Source organism: Periplaneta americana, chromosome 1 (genome assembly GCF_040183065.1).
Source record: "Periplaneta americana isolate PAMFEO1 chromosome 1, P.americana_PAMFEO1_priV1, whole genome shotgun sequence".
NCBI classification, from domain to species: Eukaryota; Metazoa; Arthropoda; class Insecta; order Blattodea; family Blattidae; genus Periplaneta; species Periplaneta americana.
In genome coordinates, this window is record NC_091117.1 from 223,336,171 (window position 1) to 223,354,633 (window position 18,463).

The 18,463-nt window shown below is 38.3% G+C and overlaps 2 protein-coding genes across 5 annotated transcripts in view; one reads left to right on the forward strand and one right to left on the reverse strand.

Annotated features, from left to right (window-relative positions):
• The window catches only part of spn-D (spindle D), a 118,348-nt gene that overhangs the window by 31,194 nt on the left and 68,691 nt on the right, over positions 1-18,463 (forward strand). The window lies entirely within an intron of this gene.
• Positions 6,962-18,463, reverse strand: part of LOC138708412 (choline/ethanolamine transporter FLVCR1-like) — a 39,390-nt gene continuing 27,888 nt past the window's right edge. For all 3 annotated transcript variants that reach the window (XM_069838626.1, XM_069838625.1, XM_069838624.1), the window contains exons 5-7: positions 13,952-14,055; positions 9,772-9,882; positions 6,962-8,006 (exon numbers count right to left, since the gene is read on the reverse strand). In XM_069838626.1, coding sequence (XP_069694727.1) covers positions 7,721-8,006; positions 9,772-9,882; positions 13,952-14,055 — 501 coding nt within the window. In that variant the 3' untranslated portion in view covers positions 6,962-7,720. The remainder of the gene's footprint in view (positions 8,007-9,771; positions 9,883-13,951; positions 14,056-18,463) is intronic.

Sequence of the window (18,463 nt, forward strand, 5' to 3'; positions counted from 1 at the left end):
AAGGTGGTGTATTGAAATAAAAAACAAATGACTTCGTCTATAAGGGGCCTTGGACACAACAATCGAAAGCTATGAAACATAGCCTACAGAGAATGTTTCTGTGTTTGTATGAAGTAATATTGGAAGCTAAATTAACCGATTTGTATAATTAATTATTATTTCATCATTGGAAAGTGTAGTTTCTCTGGATGGACATAATGCTATAATGTTATTACAGTAACTTCTGATATAATATAATGTAATATAATATAATATATTATATGTAATGTAATATTATATGATATAATTTAAGTTATTTGAAGGGTTCAGTACCATAGTGGGCCAAGCGCCATTTACTGAATACGTAGAAAACAAGAGTTAAAATTAAGTTATTACCACAATTCAATGGAAACCTATAACAAGTAAAATAACATTAAATCAATGTTCATTAAACTATGGTTGCATGTAATAAAAATTAAGAAACATGTTAAAGGAATTGTCATTGCACCAAATGAGTGTCTCTGGACCAAAATGATCGCATTTTAATTATTTGGATGCAATTTAAATTAAGTAACATATTAAACGATTTATCCTTCTATCAAACACGAATGTTCCCTGGATCAAACGTCCTATTTTAATTATGTAATTACTTTATATTTATTTCTAACGGGTGCAGCGGAGCGCACAGGTACGGCTAGTATATAAATAAAAATACATGGCTACTACAATGTGAATAAATGTAAGAATAAAATGAAAAGTAAATATACAATCACCAGATAATCACAAAAACAGGTTAAAAGTTTTAAAAGAAATAGTATAAAATCAGGTTAAAATGTACAGATTTGTCAATTACATGAGGTTAAAACAAATAGTATCTAAAACGTAATATTGCTAAAATCATTGACACTGTAGATTGGATTTGCCATCAATGTCCTTCTCACCATCCTTCTGAAAGTAAAATATGACGTGTTTCTTATATGCAATGGCAAAGAGTTATAAAGTTTATAAAATATGGAAATGAAACTATTGCGTGTAGTACGGAGAAACAAGTCAGTGATAAATTTGGTTTTGAGGTTTCTGAGAATTTAGACAATCTAACAATGGCTGCCTTTGCTGATGATTTAGTAGTCATAGGGAAAGATATGTCAGCTGCTCAGGACCTAGTATTAATGGTAAAGGAGCTTTTAGAAGGCATTGGATTACACATTAATCCAAATAAATCAACTTCCATTAATATTGTAAAAGGAAAGTTACGTGAAGAGGATCTGATTCTTTATGAAGATTGCTCCATAAGAGGGATCAAACAAGATGAAACTATAAGATATTTGGGTGTATCATTAAATGAGGAAATAACATTTGATCGGGAGGCATTTATGTTAAGTCTGAAAAATGATTTGGAAAATTTAGTAACCACCTCCATGCTCCATCCAGATCAAAAGCTCAACATTGTTAACCAGTATATATGGCCTACATTGATCTACCCATTACAAATGGCTCCTGTCCATCAGTTACCAGGAACATTCTTAGAAGATATTGACAAGTTAATCCGTAGTTCTGTTAAACAAATGCTTATGTTGCCATCTGATACACCTACTAGTATGTTATATCCTAGATCATATATAACTAAATAGGTAATGTTAGCATTAATTTTCATAAGTTTTTGTGGTGCAAATTAAAATAATTCAAAGTAAAGTATAACAAAACTCCGACAACATTATAATCATGAACGTCAAATTCTCTTATTTTATTTATTTTTCAGTGTTTAGTCCCTTATTTCCCATTGTTCTTTGGATTTATCATTAGTGAAATATCAATTAACGGATAAATTATGTTATACACTCAGTTGATAATATAAATAATATTCACGACAAATATATAAAAACAGAAGAGATAACGAATCATAATTTAGCCCACCGATAACTTTATAACATAGTCTAAAAATTCTAGGTAGATTGGCTTTGCGCGAGACTCTGCATTGTATTCTATTCAATACAAAGGCGTACTTTATCTTATCTCTCCGCTTCGCCCACGTGACAACTATAATTAGAACTCCCTCGTTCCGAACTTGCCTAGGTCATATAGGCCAATAATATTTATCCATGGTCATCAATTGTCGACAGTACATACCGTTGCTTACGAGAATATCTCGTAAGCAAGAAATAATCGATTTAGACCGACCAGACCGGTTCAGAGTTCGTGTCTCGTGATGGTGTTGGTCATTGTGCCATCTGTTGACGATTATTGAACTACATCAAGCCGGCCTCGACTGCAAACCCTAAAGCCTATATAAAAGAGCTATCTGTTAGTATATATGATCTAGGGTTATATGCAAGCAAAAACTACAGAGGTTTGGGACTAGTCAGAGCGTCATGGGAAACGTTCTTGCAACACTGGAACATCTGCATCACTTTAATATTAAATGAAAATCCTTATGTAAATAGTATGCGACCTTTGATGTCTGAACTTAATTCTTCCTGTCAACATCTAAGTCTCCCTTGTCCAGTTGAACTTCGTAAATCTGTGACTAGGAAATTAAGAGAGGAATTAAGAAATGCAGAATTCGAATCTTGGAAAGTAATGCCTGGAAGAGGCAGAGGTGTAGAATTGTACAGCCAAGTACCTAAAGCCAACGCCTGGATTTTTAATAAGTCTGGACTATCTACATCTGAATGGGTAACCTGCCTCAAAATGAATGCCAATTTAGCAGCAGTTAGAGGAGTACCTGGTTGCTCTTTGGACGGATCCCGGTGCAGACATGGCTGCCTGGAGACTGAAACCCTTGCCCACGTCCAAGGTCAGTGTAACAGAGGTTTACTCCTCTGAAATGCCAGACATCATCATGTTCGATCCTTAATTGCAACTGCTTTAAGAAAAAAGTCTTGGACAGTAGAAGAGGAAGTTTTTTGCCTTGCTACTAATGGCTCCTCTAGACGTATTGACATCATAGCGTATTCCCAGACTACCAAGAAAGGTTATATAATTGATCCTACCATAAGGATTGAAACGGGGAGTAACCAGCCGGAGGATGTCAATCAAGAAAAGATCAACATTTATCTGCCAACAGTTGATTACTTCAAAGCATAATACTAGCTTAAAGACATTGAGGTGATTGGTCTTCTTATTGGAGCTCGTGGTGTGATTCCCAAGTTCTTTGAACGCTTCAGGAAGACTTTTGAACTACCACAGACACTTACTGCTGACATCATAACTTCAGTTTTGAAACGCTCTTGCCAAATTCTGAGTCATCATATTCACTCTGTTTAATTTTTTTTTATTCACTTTCTATTCATATATGTTTATTTTAATTTTCTTTCTACAAAATGTATGTAAATATTTAATATTGCAAAATTCATGTAGGAGAGTATACTGAGTCCTTGTGGGCTACCTCCAATGGGTGGCAGTTATTACCTTACCTGTACTGTGATGGAACGAATTGGGCAATCATTTTTCAAAGTCTCCTTTATTTTCAATTTGAAAACCTGGCAACCCTAGCCTAAATGCGTCACGTTGTGGGTAGGCAACAGCAATAATGCAAATCACAACAGTGTAGTAATACAATGCAGGAAAGCAAATTTCCAATACTATAGTGACGACAGTTTGGTCTTTCAAGTTTTCAGCAAAATTCCATAAGAGAACAACTTCAAAATGTCCTTTAAGGGCAATGGACAAGAAAGCAACATGGGTGACGAGAAAACGAACGATGAGGATCCTTACACCCAATCTCATGTTGGCGAAAAAGATGACGCCTCAACAGATGATGAAAACGATAATGAACATATTAAGAGAGACAGGTTACGCAGTGAGCTTCAGGAAGAAGAAAATAAATCTGTCAGGGATGAGGAGAATGATCACGGCACCTGGGTATCTGTAACTCCGCAAATGATTGTAGCAGCATTGAAAAGACTGCGGTACCTGAAACACGCTTCAACCGTCGAAGAGATCATGGCGTACCTCAGGCTTCATTTTCCAGTACGCCAAGATAAGAATCTATTACGAGGCGAGTTACAACGCAAACTGACATGCGCAGTAAAGATTGGTCTTGTAGTAGAAAATAACGGACTTTACAGATTGACAAACATCCGTGAAAAAGCAACTTTAAACAAAAGTGAGATCAGTGCTTTCTGGGAGCATTATCTGCCTAAACGTGAGCACTCCATCGAGTTCAGCAGCGATGACGACGAGTTCGATGTCTCGAGCAGGAGAAGAAGTAACATACAGCGACGGGCGCGTGTAAAAGGACAACGCAGAAACGTCAGGAGACTTGAGACGTCGGACGAAAAGGACTCTGTTTCACCATCCACTTCGAGGACTTCGTATTCAGATACTGATACGTCATTATCGGACCGCTCCTAGAAGTGTAGCGGACACCTACCTCCATAATCCCATACATAATGTTATGCATTACTTTAATACTTTTTGGTATTATGCAAATTATACAGTATGTGTAGACTCAATATAGACTACAATATATGTGCAGTAAAACATTTAACTATTCAAGTTTTTATCGTGTATCTTTCTAGACAATTAAAACGTACAAAGGAGAAAGTGAAACATACTACTACCAGTGGCGGCTCGTTGGGTATTGAATTCATGGGGGCTGCATAGAAAAATAAACCCTGCAACCTACCTTACTTAAAGATTAGTTCCATGCGCCTTGTCTTGTAGGTTGCAAACTTTTGAATCATCTTCTTATTAAAATCCGGTATGTCGTTTAACATAATCTTTGCAATGGGAAACATAGCTAATGCGGTGACTTCTCTCATCGTATTTCTAAGATAGGATGTTACTCTCTTCAAACACGAAAAGCAACGTTCTGGTTCAGAAGTTGTCATTGGTATGGTGATAGCTATGCGTAGTAGTTCCACAACTTCTGAAAATGAGGCCTGCAAGTTCTCAGATAGAAGAAACTGCAAGAGCACCAGGGGAGGAAGTGACTTCATTAACGATTGCGTGCATGTCAATGAGAACGAAATTTTATAAACAATTCGAGCCGCTAAATAGGGACTGTATAATAAATGTATTTCACAGCATAAAACGAGACAAGAGCCACAAATGTCTGGGGGTGCTGCAGCTCCGCAGCCCCCCTTCGAAAGCCGCCCCTGACTACTACTACTACTACTACTACTTACTGGCTTTTAAGGAACCCGGAGGTTCATTGCCCCCCTCACATAAGCCCGTCATTGGTCCCTATCCTGATCAAGATTAATCCAGTCTCTATCATCATATCCCACCTCCCTCAAATCCATTTTAATATTATCCTCCCATCTACGTCTCGGCCTCCCTAAAGGTCTTTTTCCCTCCGGCCTCCCAACTAACATTCTATATGCATTTCTGGATTCGCCCATACGTGCTACATGCCCTGCCCATCTCAAACGCCTGGATTTAATGTTCCTAATTATGTCTGGTGAAGAATACAATTCGTGCAGTTCTGTGTTGTGTAACTTTCTCCATTCTCCTGTAACTTCATCCCTCTTAGCCCCAAATATTTTCCTAAGCACCTTATTCTCAAACACCCTTAACCTATGTTTCTCTCTCGAAGTGAGAGTCCAAGTTTCACAACCATAAAGAACAACCGGTAATATAACTGTTTTATAAATTCTAACTTTCAGATTTTTTGACAGCAGACTGGATGATAAAAGCGGATCGAGGAGACGGCCTCCAGATATGGAGGGTAGCTGTGAATATATTGAATAAGCAGTCCCGGACAGCCGATGAGGGGTGGTCCTCCAGCTTGGGGGTTGGGCGAAGGGCTAACAACCCGTCACCGTACGTTACGAATCTTTCAAATAAACCTCGGAATGGGACTGATTCGTACACATTCATCGTTTCTTAATAGGATTCGTAACAAGCGCGCGCAGTTCACACTCGGGCGACCACGTGTATTGCTGCAGACGGTGGGGTCTTTGAAAACCGGCTCTAATACAGATTTTTCAGGTGAATAATAACGTGAATGTTCTTTAATGAATGTATAATACACCCAGTACCATTGTTATAGATAATTTAAATGCTTAAACCTTCATAGTATCTACGTTTATGTTTAACGTTCAAGAGGGTGTAACTCAATTGAAAAAATATGACTATGTTTATATGAACTTTTTTTCATCATAATGATGCTATAACTCACATCCTAGAGCAGTCATGTCAATTGATGCCCATAGAAGCAAGCTCGCGCTTTAGAGCCCAGGAGAGCCTGAGCACTTTACAGCGGAAAGGAAAGAGACAGACGAAAGAGGTGGTATATGCCGCTTGGTCGAGCTATATTCAGGGATGGCCAGCACTGATTCAATAGATAAAGAAAGAGAACTTATTAGAACTGTATCCATGGTAATTTTTAGATTTGCCTGAGAAGTATAAGTGCATTATAAGAATGTAAGTTTTACTTTTAATGCTCATTTTTCACAAGTTTGATTTTTTATTCAAAAGAAATGTTTTCTCAACTTTATTTTATAGAAAAGTGAAATTTTCAGATATAGGCCCATTTTATTTAGTAGCCTTACAGAATGTTTTCGTAAATCTATTATACCGTATATACGTATTACTGGAGATAGTGTATTGAAAATTTTGAAAATATTCGCATGGAAATTGTTTGTAAAGAAATTAATTGACAAAGCAACTACTGTTACATCATAAGCAAAAGATACGTGACCATGTGTTGTAAAAATGTCAGCTCTATAGCTTCAGCAGATTTCGAGAAAATAATTTAATATTCTGATGATAGGAAGTTGCTCACAAATATCACCTTAAAAGTATAATGCGATAAGAGTTTTGTTATGTAATATTAGTTACACTTTGCTTTTTACTGTAATATTGTTTTGATTAGTTTATTGATTACATTTATAAGGCTAAAGGTACCATCAATATCATTTTCCAACTTATCTTGTCATACTCAATCTCTCTTTTTGGGATATCACTTTCTTTATGAATGATGTTTTTCATCCATTTAGTACAGTATAGTTGTACTACTATGGAATTTATGTGAATATTCCTTCTTAACTCTTTATTATGTTATTAACATTTAATACACAACTGCAACATTAAGAAATTGGTATTAGTACTTTTGTTTTACAGACAATATAGATAATATCAAACAGAAAGAAGCCATATAAAAATAACGACATAAAATTTCACGTTCCGTTTGAAGTTTGTGCACCACTGTTTTCTTAATCCAAAATGTTGCTTATTCATACACACAACCCTTCCTCTTTCCATACTTAGCGCTTGATGCCCGCGCACGACGTCAATGTCAGAAAAATGCGCTTGCTTTGACATCACTGTCCTAGAGTATTGCACAATCTTCTTGAATCACCCTGAATGTTCGGAAAGTCGGAGTGTTACACTGTAGTCTATAGGGTTACTCCATGACTTGGGACGTAACTTTCTAAGTGTTAAACATTCTAGTTGACTTTCTTAATCAACTTATTGCGTTGAGATTCACCATGTGACCTTCTTAGTCATTTGTTCGGTTTGTGAATGCTTGCAGCTATGAAACTACCGTATTCACTTCTTTCGCGTGGTTGTCATGTTCACCATTAGGTCAGACGTGTGTAGACCCAAATTCGGTGCAAGGCATGAGTTAAGCAAGTGGTCTGACGTCTTGAATTTATACAAAGAACCTTTCTCAATGAACGAAAGATTTTGAGGTGAGATGTATCGACAGACCAACGTCAAGGGGTCTCTCATAGCCAGAGAGAAAGTGTGTGCAGCACATGACGGCGAGTATTGCATGGGGGTCTCCACGCTCTCAGGGCTTTGGTTCGGACGTCCCGCTGTCATGGGCAGCTTGTCTCCGCAGCTCTGGCTTCATGAAAACATGAAGAACCATGCCGACCACCAGGATCAGGCTGAACACGTTGTTGGCCCATAGGACGTCGACATGCGTGACGATGGCGCCGCAAGAGTGTGTGAGCACCATACTGGTTACCTGATCGGCAACCGATAGCATTCCGCCCACGGTGCCCTCCGGTGCTGGGTATGTCACTTCGTACGAGAAACTGTACGCTATTGACACGTAGGATCCCAGGAAGAAACTGCAACACAAGGACACCACAGTCTATATACAGTCGCGAAGCTTGGCATGATTTTTTGCATTTCTCGCGATAGTTGCTAGCCGTTTGGAGCGCTGTGAGTACTAGAAACAATAGACTGTGCCATGGATAAATATGTAATAGGATGCGAAACTGCGGTCAGCACCATCTGGAGGCAGGGTACTGAAATAAGATGATCAGCGCCCAATGTCGTAGGCGGTGAACATTAGAACTACGTGTTGGGTACATTACCCAGAGTTCTCTATTTATCCATTCGAGATATTGCTCGATGAGACAAGATGGCAGAAAGAAACTTGTTAATAAGTGAACATAAAGTGATACTACGTGTGTGTATAAACAGTGATGTTTATGGACGTTGTAAGATAGTGTTGTTGAATGTATTGTAAAGTAATAGTAATATAATAAATTGAACTATCTAAGTAATTCTTGCATACTTTTCCATTGCGCTGTATAATAAATATCGAAGAATACAACCCCAATTTTCTAATCTTTTGCTTTATTTTTTGTCTCTGGTTATATTTTAATCGGATAGTGTAAAATAGATCGTCTCTTTTGTCTTCCTGTTGGCTCCGGTAAGAATTTTCAGTAGAAGATGCTGTGAGGAATAAAAATGTAAATGTTTTATTTTAAATTGGGTTAGTTTTGTATATAGATGAGGGTGGGAGGGAATACTTTCTGCACAGTTTAACATTTTCGTTACCAGGTGCGCTGCTAAATGCATGGAGTAATTAGTTACTCTTTTTGCTACTTGGTGCGCTGCTAGATGTAATAACGCCCCTTCTCCCAACAGGTGGCAGCAAGATCAATTTCTACAACAGCGCCTCTAGTATGTGTTACGGGAACTCAGTAAGTTTCGCATCCTATTATATATCCATCCATGGACTGTGCCATTGGCATCGTGATCTAATACAGGCCGTAAGGCAGACCATGTGACTCCCTTTACCCGATCACGAAGGAAGGCTTTTCAGCCATATAAATTAGTTGGAATGCATAAAGAGTAACATATATTTCTCTAAAATGTAGTGTAATTGCATTAATAAAATTTAAAACAATGATTATGAGACATTTCAGACATAATTCACTTGGGAGTTAAGGTGTAACATTATTTTTGGTAGTGCGTTTATTATTTTAATATTCGATACACTTTTCTGTTTTCTTGACTTAGCAATACTGAATTTGTACAGAAGTATCGAGTGTGGGTACTTTTCGAAAAGCTCTTAATGAACACTATTCAAAAATAAAAAAATATATATTGGGTGTTCCATTTAAAATAAGAGAGTTGTAGTTACTTCCGATTAAACCGGAAGTAGAAAAAACTCGGTAATACCATTATTGAGTTCTTAGTATCTGGTTATCCTCACATACCAAGTTTCATGTCACTGAACCGTATGCTTCAAAAGTTATTTAGGTGGTGCGGGACTTTTAACTAAGCCTCTATAGTTTCGTTAGCCACCAGGACTTCTACTGTTGAATATGTTTATTCTAATTTTCAGTAAACTTAACCATTCAAATTTTTAGTGGTCATGTTTCATTGTTGGACCAAAACAACACAGAGGAAACAAGAGGTAAATCAAGTTCAATTTCTTGTCGGGATTCGAACTCAAATCGCTAGATTAGCCGGTTTTGCTAGCCATAGCTAATAACAGCGTTAGGATTAATTTGATTCTATCTTATCTGGAACTGTGTATTCATTTAATTCGTTACTTACAAGTTTTGTACTTAAATATATCTTATCTATACGGCTTACCCAATGAAAGCAGTAGAGAGGTAGACGTAAATCTCTTCTTCTACTTCTAGAGTCAGAGCGAAGGCGACCATGCCGAGAACACTCAGCGCGAAGACAATAGTCGCACATTCTCTGTAAATAGAGCAGGTAGTGCATAATCAAATAAGCGATGAATAGCTCCCTTATTACAGCAAGATACTGCACGTTAAAAAATTTAGTTTGTGTAGTGGTGGTAGCAGTATTGGCACTATAAAAAGGGTTTATGCACATTACGACGAAGTGAATAGAAGCGAATAAAAGCATTTTAAATGTGAATATAGAGAAGAATGGAGGTGTGAAATGGACAGACAGAATAAGAAATGAAGCTGTGTTGGAAAGAGTGGGTGAAGGAACAATGATACTGAAACTGATCAGGAAGAGAAAGATGAATCGATTAAGTCACTGGCTGAGAAGAAACTGCTTCCTGAAGGACGCAATGGAAGGAACGGTGAACGGGAGAAGAGTTTGGAGCAGAAGAAATCAATGATAGACGACATTAAGATATATGGATCGAATGCTGAGGCAAAGAGGAAGACAGAAAATAGGGAAGATTCTAGAATGCCGGGTTTGCAGTGAAAGACCTGTTCTTGAGCAGAAAACTATGATGAAATACATACAGTAATATTACCACGAAACAATTAGGCCAAGAAATGTCCGTTCCTGACATTCTCAGTTGCCTATCTGTTTTCTTCTCTAAATGAAGTAGCCTATTTTATGACTTGCAGATTTTTAAAGTTTTTTTTATGTAATGGAAGCGGTAAAATTCACTTTACAGGGGTGATTTTGTTTTTTTTTTATTGCCCAGTTTTACTTACCCTTCGGACCCTTTACATCCGGAGGTTACATTTGTTTTATACAGCGTGTTTCACGAGGAAAGTTAAAAAACTTAGGATGTGAATTCTGAAGTCATTCTGAGTCAAAAAGTTCATATGAATATGAGTCCGTTTTCGAACGGTTACGGAGATATGGCTCTTTGATTTCACAAAAACTTCTGAGATTCCATTGTACTAACTCGCATTTAGAGACAGATAACGGACAAATTTAAAGTTCATATTCACGTACGCATACATACCTAATATTCTAGAAGTCGGGGTCGATGTTTTCGCACATTTTGAAAGGTACCTCCTTCTGCTTCAATGCACTGTTGCGCTCGGGCGTGAATCGCGCTCATCGCTCGGGAGAGTTGCACGTGGCTGTCTTTATGCCGCATCCAAAATACGGTCGATTAGCGCCTCTCTCGTTTCCCCCTTCCTTTGCTATACCAAGTCTTTCATCCAATCCCATAGACAGTAAGTACTCTTCGATATGGTACCCTTCTGTTCGGAAAGCGTCGTTCATATTCAGCGACGGCACGCAAGGAACTTCCATCGCACAAACCATAAACACACACAATATCGGCGTATTCTGCAGTCGAAAATTTATAAGGCATCTTGAAAAAACACAACTTAACACTTTCGATAACTGTACCTGTATAACTACTGTACTGTAGGTAGCTAACTGAACGGCTGTGAATTGATGATAGTGTAGGCTATTTGTGTTATCTGCGGGTTTTGTGTCATTACATCAGACAAGGGCAGGCGATTGGACATTTGTAATGCCCCCCCCCCCACCCGGTTTGTTTCTCTTATCTACATCGCTCACAATACAGATTCCAATGTTACGTCATTCATTGCGATCGGTGACCTTGTCTGACGTTCTCACGTCAGCAGCATATAGTAACGTCTGATTCACATTGGGGCGAGACGTTTTACCAAAAAAAAAAAAATGCATCTAGCTCCACCATCGTTCGAAAACGGACCTATGTTCATATGAACTTTTTCACTTAGAATGGCCTGAGATATCGTATCCTGAATTTTTTACCTTTCCTCGTGATTCACCCTGTATATATTTTTAACAATTGAGATTTCGGACATTTACATCCGGATATTTTATAACATTTTATTTTTTTTTAAATGCACCAGATTATTACTCTCTGATGGTATTTGTTTTATTATTTTATTGTTTCTTTTTAAATACTACCTAGCGTCTGAGAACTCCTTATAATCGTTAAGAATCACCCTGTGGATACTGCATTTGCATACATCGTTTTTACTGTGACAGCGTGTTTTAATTTCGTATTAGCATTTAGCCTGTTGTATTGTTTATGTTTTTGATTCTGAAGAAGTTTAGATAAGGGCACAAATAGCCAGAGTAGCTGACGCGCCCTTTTTAAACATCACTGACTGACTGACTAACTAACTTCACTTTACACAGTCCATTTTTAAGGAAAAACAAACTCCTAAAAAAATCCAGAATGTACATAAAGTACGGTGAAACCTGTTCAAGTCGAAACCTGAATAATCCGGAATCCTGTCTATTTTGGAACAATTTATTGGTCCCGGCGAAATTTATATGTATTATGTGTAATTTTTCTTGAATAAAACGGAAACTGTCCAACGCGGAAACGGAAACTGTCTGCTACTGTTCAAAACGGAAAGGATATTTTCGACATACTATATTTTGTAACTATATTTTGAAACAGCGTATAATTTCAAGGAATATACGAAATATGTAGGTCACTAAGATAAAAACAACATTTCTTTACAAAATTCTAGAGGGTACGAGGGTGTGTTGGCCTGTCGGTCATAAATTGTATTACCCTGTTGACTAGGCAGACGAGTCCCTTCAAAGATTTTCAATGCTTCACACCCGTATACTGTCATAGCTAGTAGTGATGGGTCCAACCGGCTCTTAGGCGCGAGCTAGCTCGTTGGCTCGCGCTCCCAAGAGAGAGTCGTTCAAAAGAGTCAGTTCGTTCACGAGAGGCTAGACAGCTCGCGAACGACATCGTTCAAAGAGCTGGTTGCGTAACATATCGAAACTGTCAATAATAGTGTAATGTGTAATCTATGACATTAGGAATCAGAAGGATAACAAGGACAATCGTACTATGTTAAACAAAATAGATGAAAAAACAAAGCCTGCAACATAAACGTTATATGTACAATGTTATACGTATATTTTTCTACACACACATCAGCTGATAGAAAGCCGCGTAATATTAGTTCCACATCCGTCCGCTACTGGCGTATGGCGCGGTCTCACTTCTCTGTCTTTCTCAAAGCAGGACGAATTCACGAATTCTTCTATTCGTCCTGATCAAAGTAACTCCAGATGTCACGTGATCATGCAGTGAATGCCATTGGTTATTCGAGAGCGGGAGTCGTGAGACGAGCTGTGAGCTGGTTGAGAGTCGCGAGCTGAAGGAGCTGGAAGTGCCTCGCGAACGACCAGCTCTCAACGAGCGAGCTAGCTCGTTACTAGCTCCAAGGAGGGAGTCGTTCAAAAGAGTCAGTTCGTTCGCGAACGACCCATCACTAATAGCTAGACAGAGCTCAAGTGTAGTTATTTCCAAGTAAAAAAAAGTTGCATAAAATGTGGCATTAACATTAAGTGATGAAGTAAAAGTTATCGAGAAAAAGGAAAATTAGAAACAAAGTCTATGTGAAGTAATATTGAAGTTGTGGGAAACTCAGGTGTGACACTTCAAAAAATAAAGATCATAATGAGTGAGTGGCTTGCGGCCAATATTGGTGACACAAAAGGAACCAGAAAGCAACGGTTTATGTGTAAATAAATGAACTGTTGTGAGAGTGGGTTCTTCATGACCTTTCAAAGAACAAGCCAATTTCTGGATCTGTTCTGCAAAGCAAGCTATTGAACTGGGAAAGAAGTTAAATAAACCAGAATTCAAGGCTTCTAATAGATGGCTCCTAGTACAATTAGTTAATAATGTGCAGTGATATGCAGTACAGTATTAGAGTATAGTGTTAGATATAAAATAGAATGAGATTAGTAAACTTTAGTAATGTTTAATGACTAATGAGTGAGTTACGATAATATTTATACAGAAAATGAGATTTTAATCAAGATGATTCACCAACGTAATGAGCGACAGAAAGCTGAATTAATGCGATGAGTGTTAAATGGAATATTTTGTACTTCTTGCAGTTTGGGACATGCCATTTTGTTTTTCATGTATATGAATGACAAAATATTCCATTTTAATGTCACACCTGAATAATACGGAAACCTGTCCACAATGGAAAAAAAAATTAGGACCATGTCACTTCCGTCTTGAACAGGTTTCACTGTATTACAAACTAGTTTCTCGTCCATTTACCTATATTTGAGTGTGTGATCCATGATTACGCCCCACAAGGCAGTGCCGACCATTCCTGTGACTATAAGCAGCAATCCAACACGACCGGCGAATTCTTCTCCATGCTGAAAAAAATATGTATGCATATCAAATAAAGACAATATAATTGAAATATCAAATAAATGTTAATATCAAATAGAAATTACTTTACATATTATTGGAGAAAAATTCGTTCCGGCACCGGGAATCGAGCACAGGACCTCTCAGCTTTGCGCGCTGAGCGCACTTTCCATCTGAGCTATGCCGAGACCTCATTCACGGCGCCGACCGAACTCTCCTCCTTTTGTATCATCAATGGCCTACTACCTGCATTTTAGTCATATATGCAGGGGTCCATATTTGAGAGTAAATGACTTTGTGGCCATTTTCAACAACAGTTTTTGAGTCACTGTTAGCATTGATATATTTATAATACAGGGCTATTCAAAAAGAAGAAGCAGATTTCAAATACTTATTTCTTCCAAACTACAAAAGATAGAAACACAATTCCAACGTTACTGGACAGACGAAAGATTAAATTTTGAACAATCCGGGTGGAAGTTCCAATCACGGCCGCATTGGCACTGTTGCTTGCCATGAGCGGCCGCATTGGCGCTGTTGATTGTCTGTAGTAAAATGGCGACACAACAGGGAAAAGCTTATTTTGTGCTGTAATTAGAAAAACTAGAGTCCATTATTGAAGTTCAACGTGCTTTTCGCCGTCAGTTTAAAGTTAAAGTTACGATTTATTTAACGACGCTCGCAACTGCAGAGTTATATCAGCGTCGCCGATGTGCCGGAATTTTGTCCCGCAGGAGTTCTTTTACATGCCGGTAAATCTACTGACATGAGCCTGTCGCATTTAAGGACACTTAAATGCCATCGACCTGGCCCGGGATCGAACCCGCAACCTTGGGCATAGAATGCCAGCGCTATACCAACTCGCCAACCAGGTCGACCCGTCAGTTTAATAAACAACCGCCTCGTCATAAGCAGATTTACCAGTGGCATCGAAAATTAGTAGAAGATGGTTGCATCAGCTGCAAACAGAAAAGCACGGGACGTCCACGCACATCGAATGAAAATGTCGAGCGTATTTGTACAGTTTACGGAAAGGATAAACTTCATCGCCGGTGGCCACCCAGGTCTCCAGACTTCACTCCTTGTGATTTTTCTCTGTGGGGTTACGTAAAAGACCGTGTTTTTATCCCCCATATGACTGACACTCTTTAAAGTCTGCGACTTCGAATTGTTGAAGCTGTGAATTTTCAGTTCTCTGCTTGCTCGTGTTGTGGATTTTTTGGACTCTTTTCTTACGAATACGCTCGATATTTTCATTCGATGTGCGTGAACGTCCCGTGCTTTTCTGTCTGCAGATGCAACCATCTTCTACTAATTTTCGATGTCACTGGTAAATCTGCTTATGACGAGGCGGTTGTTTATTAAACTGACGGCGAAAAGCGCGTTGAAGTTCAATAATGGACTCTAGTTTTGCTAATTGCAGCACACAAAATGCTTTTCCCTGTTGTGTTGCCATTTTACTACAGACAATCAACAGCGCCAATGCGGCCGTGATTGCAACTTCTACCCGGACTGTTCAAAATTTAATCTTTCGTCTGTCCAGTAACGTTGGAATTGTGTTTCTATCTTTTGTAGTTTGGAAGAAATAAGTATTTGAAATCTGCTCCTTCTTTTTGAATAGCCCTGTATATTATTCATGTATGAGACCTCGCTGTCCGGGGCCTTTTGAATAATGACGTAACGACCACCAGTCCCGTAGAAATTTTTGAAATATTTGATACCACAAATAAGTAGCTTAAGGAATTATGACCCGGAATTTCTAAAAATCAAAGATGTTGCGGAAAAGCGACAGCTAAATTTTATATCCGATAACACAGAATATTATAATGCACCGTTCACATCCGAGGAGCTGGAGGCTGCACTAGACATCCCCTGACACCTCCCCTGGCTCTTACAACATCCATAACCGCATGCTTCGCCGTCTCCCACCATCTGGCAAATTCTTCCTGGTGACAATGTACAACAGGATCTGACTGAGGGTGTATTTCCATCTGCATGGCGTTCCGCCATTGTAATTCCAGTCCAGAAATCGGGAAAGGATCCTTCTTTACCTGGAAGCTACAGTGTAGGCCAATTTGTCTCACCAGCTGTATATGTAAGGTTATGGAAAAAATGATAAGCAAACGCCTGATGTGGGTATTCGAATCGGAAAACCGATTATTATCTAATATCCAATGTGGTTTTCGTAAGCACAGATGAGCCGCAGATCATCTAGTTCGGGTGGAGACTGCCATTAGAGATGCTTTCCTCAAGGAGCATGGCAAATAATGAATATTGACTCTAAATCTCCCTGCTCTTTACCACTTGAAGAAACTGAGTCTTACTATAAGGAATCATTGTTTCTGATAATGATTTACCTTCTATTGATTCTCCTGCTGGCGATACCTCTACTATGGCCGTATTTATGAAATTACTTAAAAAAAAGTTAATATAGCGTTAGCTACGACTATTGACCAGATATTTCTTATTCGACAGATAATGGAGAAAAAATGGGAGTATAAGGGTACAGTGCATCAGTTATTCATAGGTTTCAAAAAGGCATATGACTCGGTTAAGAGAGAAGTTTTATATGATATTCTTATTGAATTTGGTATTCCCAAGAAACTAGTTCGATTAATTAAAATGTGCCTCAGTGAAACGTACAGCAGAGTCCGTATAGGTCAGTTTCTGTCAGATGCTTTTCCAATTCACTGTGGGCTAAAGCAAGGAGATGCACTATCACCTTTACTTTTTAACTTCGCTCTAGAGTATGCCATTAGGAAAGTCCAGGATAACAGAGAGGGTATGGAATTGAACGGGTTACATCAGCTTCTTGTCTATGCGGATGGCGTGAATATGCTAGGATAAAATCGACAAACGATTAGGGAAAATACGGGAATTTTACTTGAAGCAAGTAAAGCGATAGGTTTAGAAGTAAATCTCGAAAAGACAAAGTATATGATTATGGCTCGTGACGAGAATATTGTACGAAATGGAAATATAAAAATTGGAAATTTATCTTTTGAAAAGGTGGAAAAATTCAAATACCTGGGAGCAACAGTAACAAATATAAATGATGCTCGGGAGGAAATTAAACACAGAATAAATACGGGAAATGCCTATTATTATTCGGTTGAGAAGCTTTTATCATCCAGTCTGCTGTCAAAAAATCTGAAAGTTAGAATTTATAAAACAGTTATATTACCGGTTTTCTGTATGATTGTGAAACTTGAACTCTCACTTTGAGAGAGGAACATAGGTTAAGGGTGTTTGAGAATAAGGTGCTTAGAAAAATATTTGGGGCTAAGAGGGATGAAGTTACAGGAGAATGGAGAAAGTTACACAACACAGAACTGCACGTATTGTATTCTTCACCTGACATAATTAGGAACATTAAATCCAGACGTTTGAGATGGGCAGGGCATGTAGCATGTATGGGCGAATCCAGAAATGCATATAGAGTGTTAGTTGGGAGGCCGAAGGGAAAAAGACCTTTGGGGGGCCGAGACGTAGATGGGAGGATAATATTAAAATGGATTTGAGGGAGGTGGGATATGACGATAGAGACTCGATTAATCTTGCTCAGGATAGGAACCAATGGCTTGCTTATGTGAGGGCGGCAATGAACCTCCGGGTTCCTTAAAAGCCAGTAAGTAAGTACTGTTGCAGGCCTAGATGAGGTAACAGAGTTCTAAAATATCTTAAAGCAGACAAATGTATAGCTTTACTTGGAACAGCCATGTTACGTTTTAATTATGTTCCTAAAACTTTTAAAAAGGCAAGAACCAGTTTAATATATAAAGGGGGTGATTCTAATGATTTAGAGAACTGGAGGCCTATTACAATATTCTCGATCTTAAGAAGAATAATTAACCGTATTTTAGTCCATACATTACGTAGTTATACAGCCAACTATTGTTATCAGCGAGGCTTTGTTTCAACACCCGGAATCTATATTAACACCTCTTTAATTAATGGTTGTTTACAATCAGCTAAGAGTCGTAAATCAATATGTTTTATCGTCTTCTTGGGTGTCACAAAGGCTTCTGACTCTGTTGTTCATGAACATATCGAAAGCTCTGTAGCATCAATTGATATCCCTTAAACCTGAGAAAATTGTCTATGAAATTATTAAAAGAAAATGAGACTCGGATTGAGACCCCTAAAGGGAAAACTAAATTTATTGAAGTGAATAAAGGCGTACCTCAAGATAATCCACTTCCTCCAACGCTAACATAGCATTGGATGACATATTAAAATATGTAACTGATAATGATTTATCTGATGAATATGGCTTTTCCTAACATCTTAACTTAAACTCACAGCTTTAGCTTTTGCTGATGATATCACTTTACTATCTCAAAGTGACATTGGATACAGTGACTCTTCAGTTTAACTGAATAATCTTGCCTGCATTGACCTGACAGTTGATGC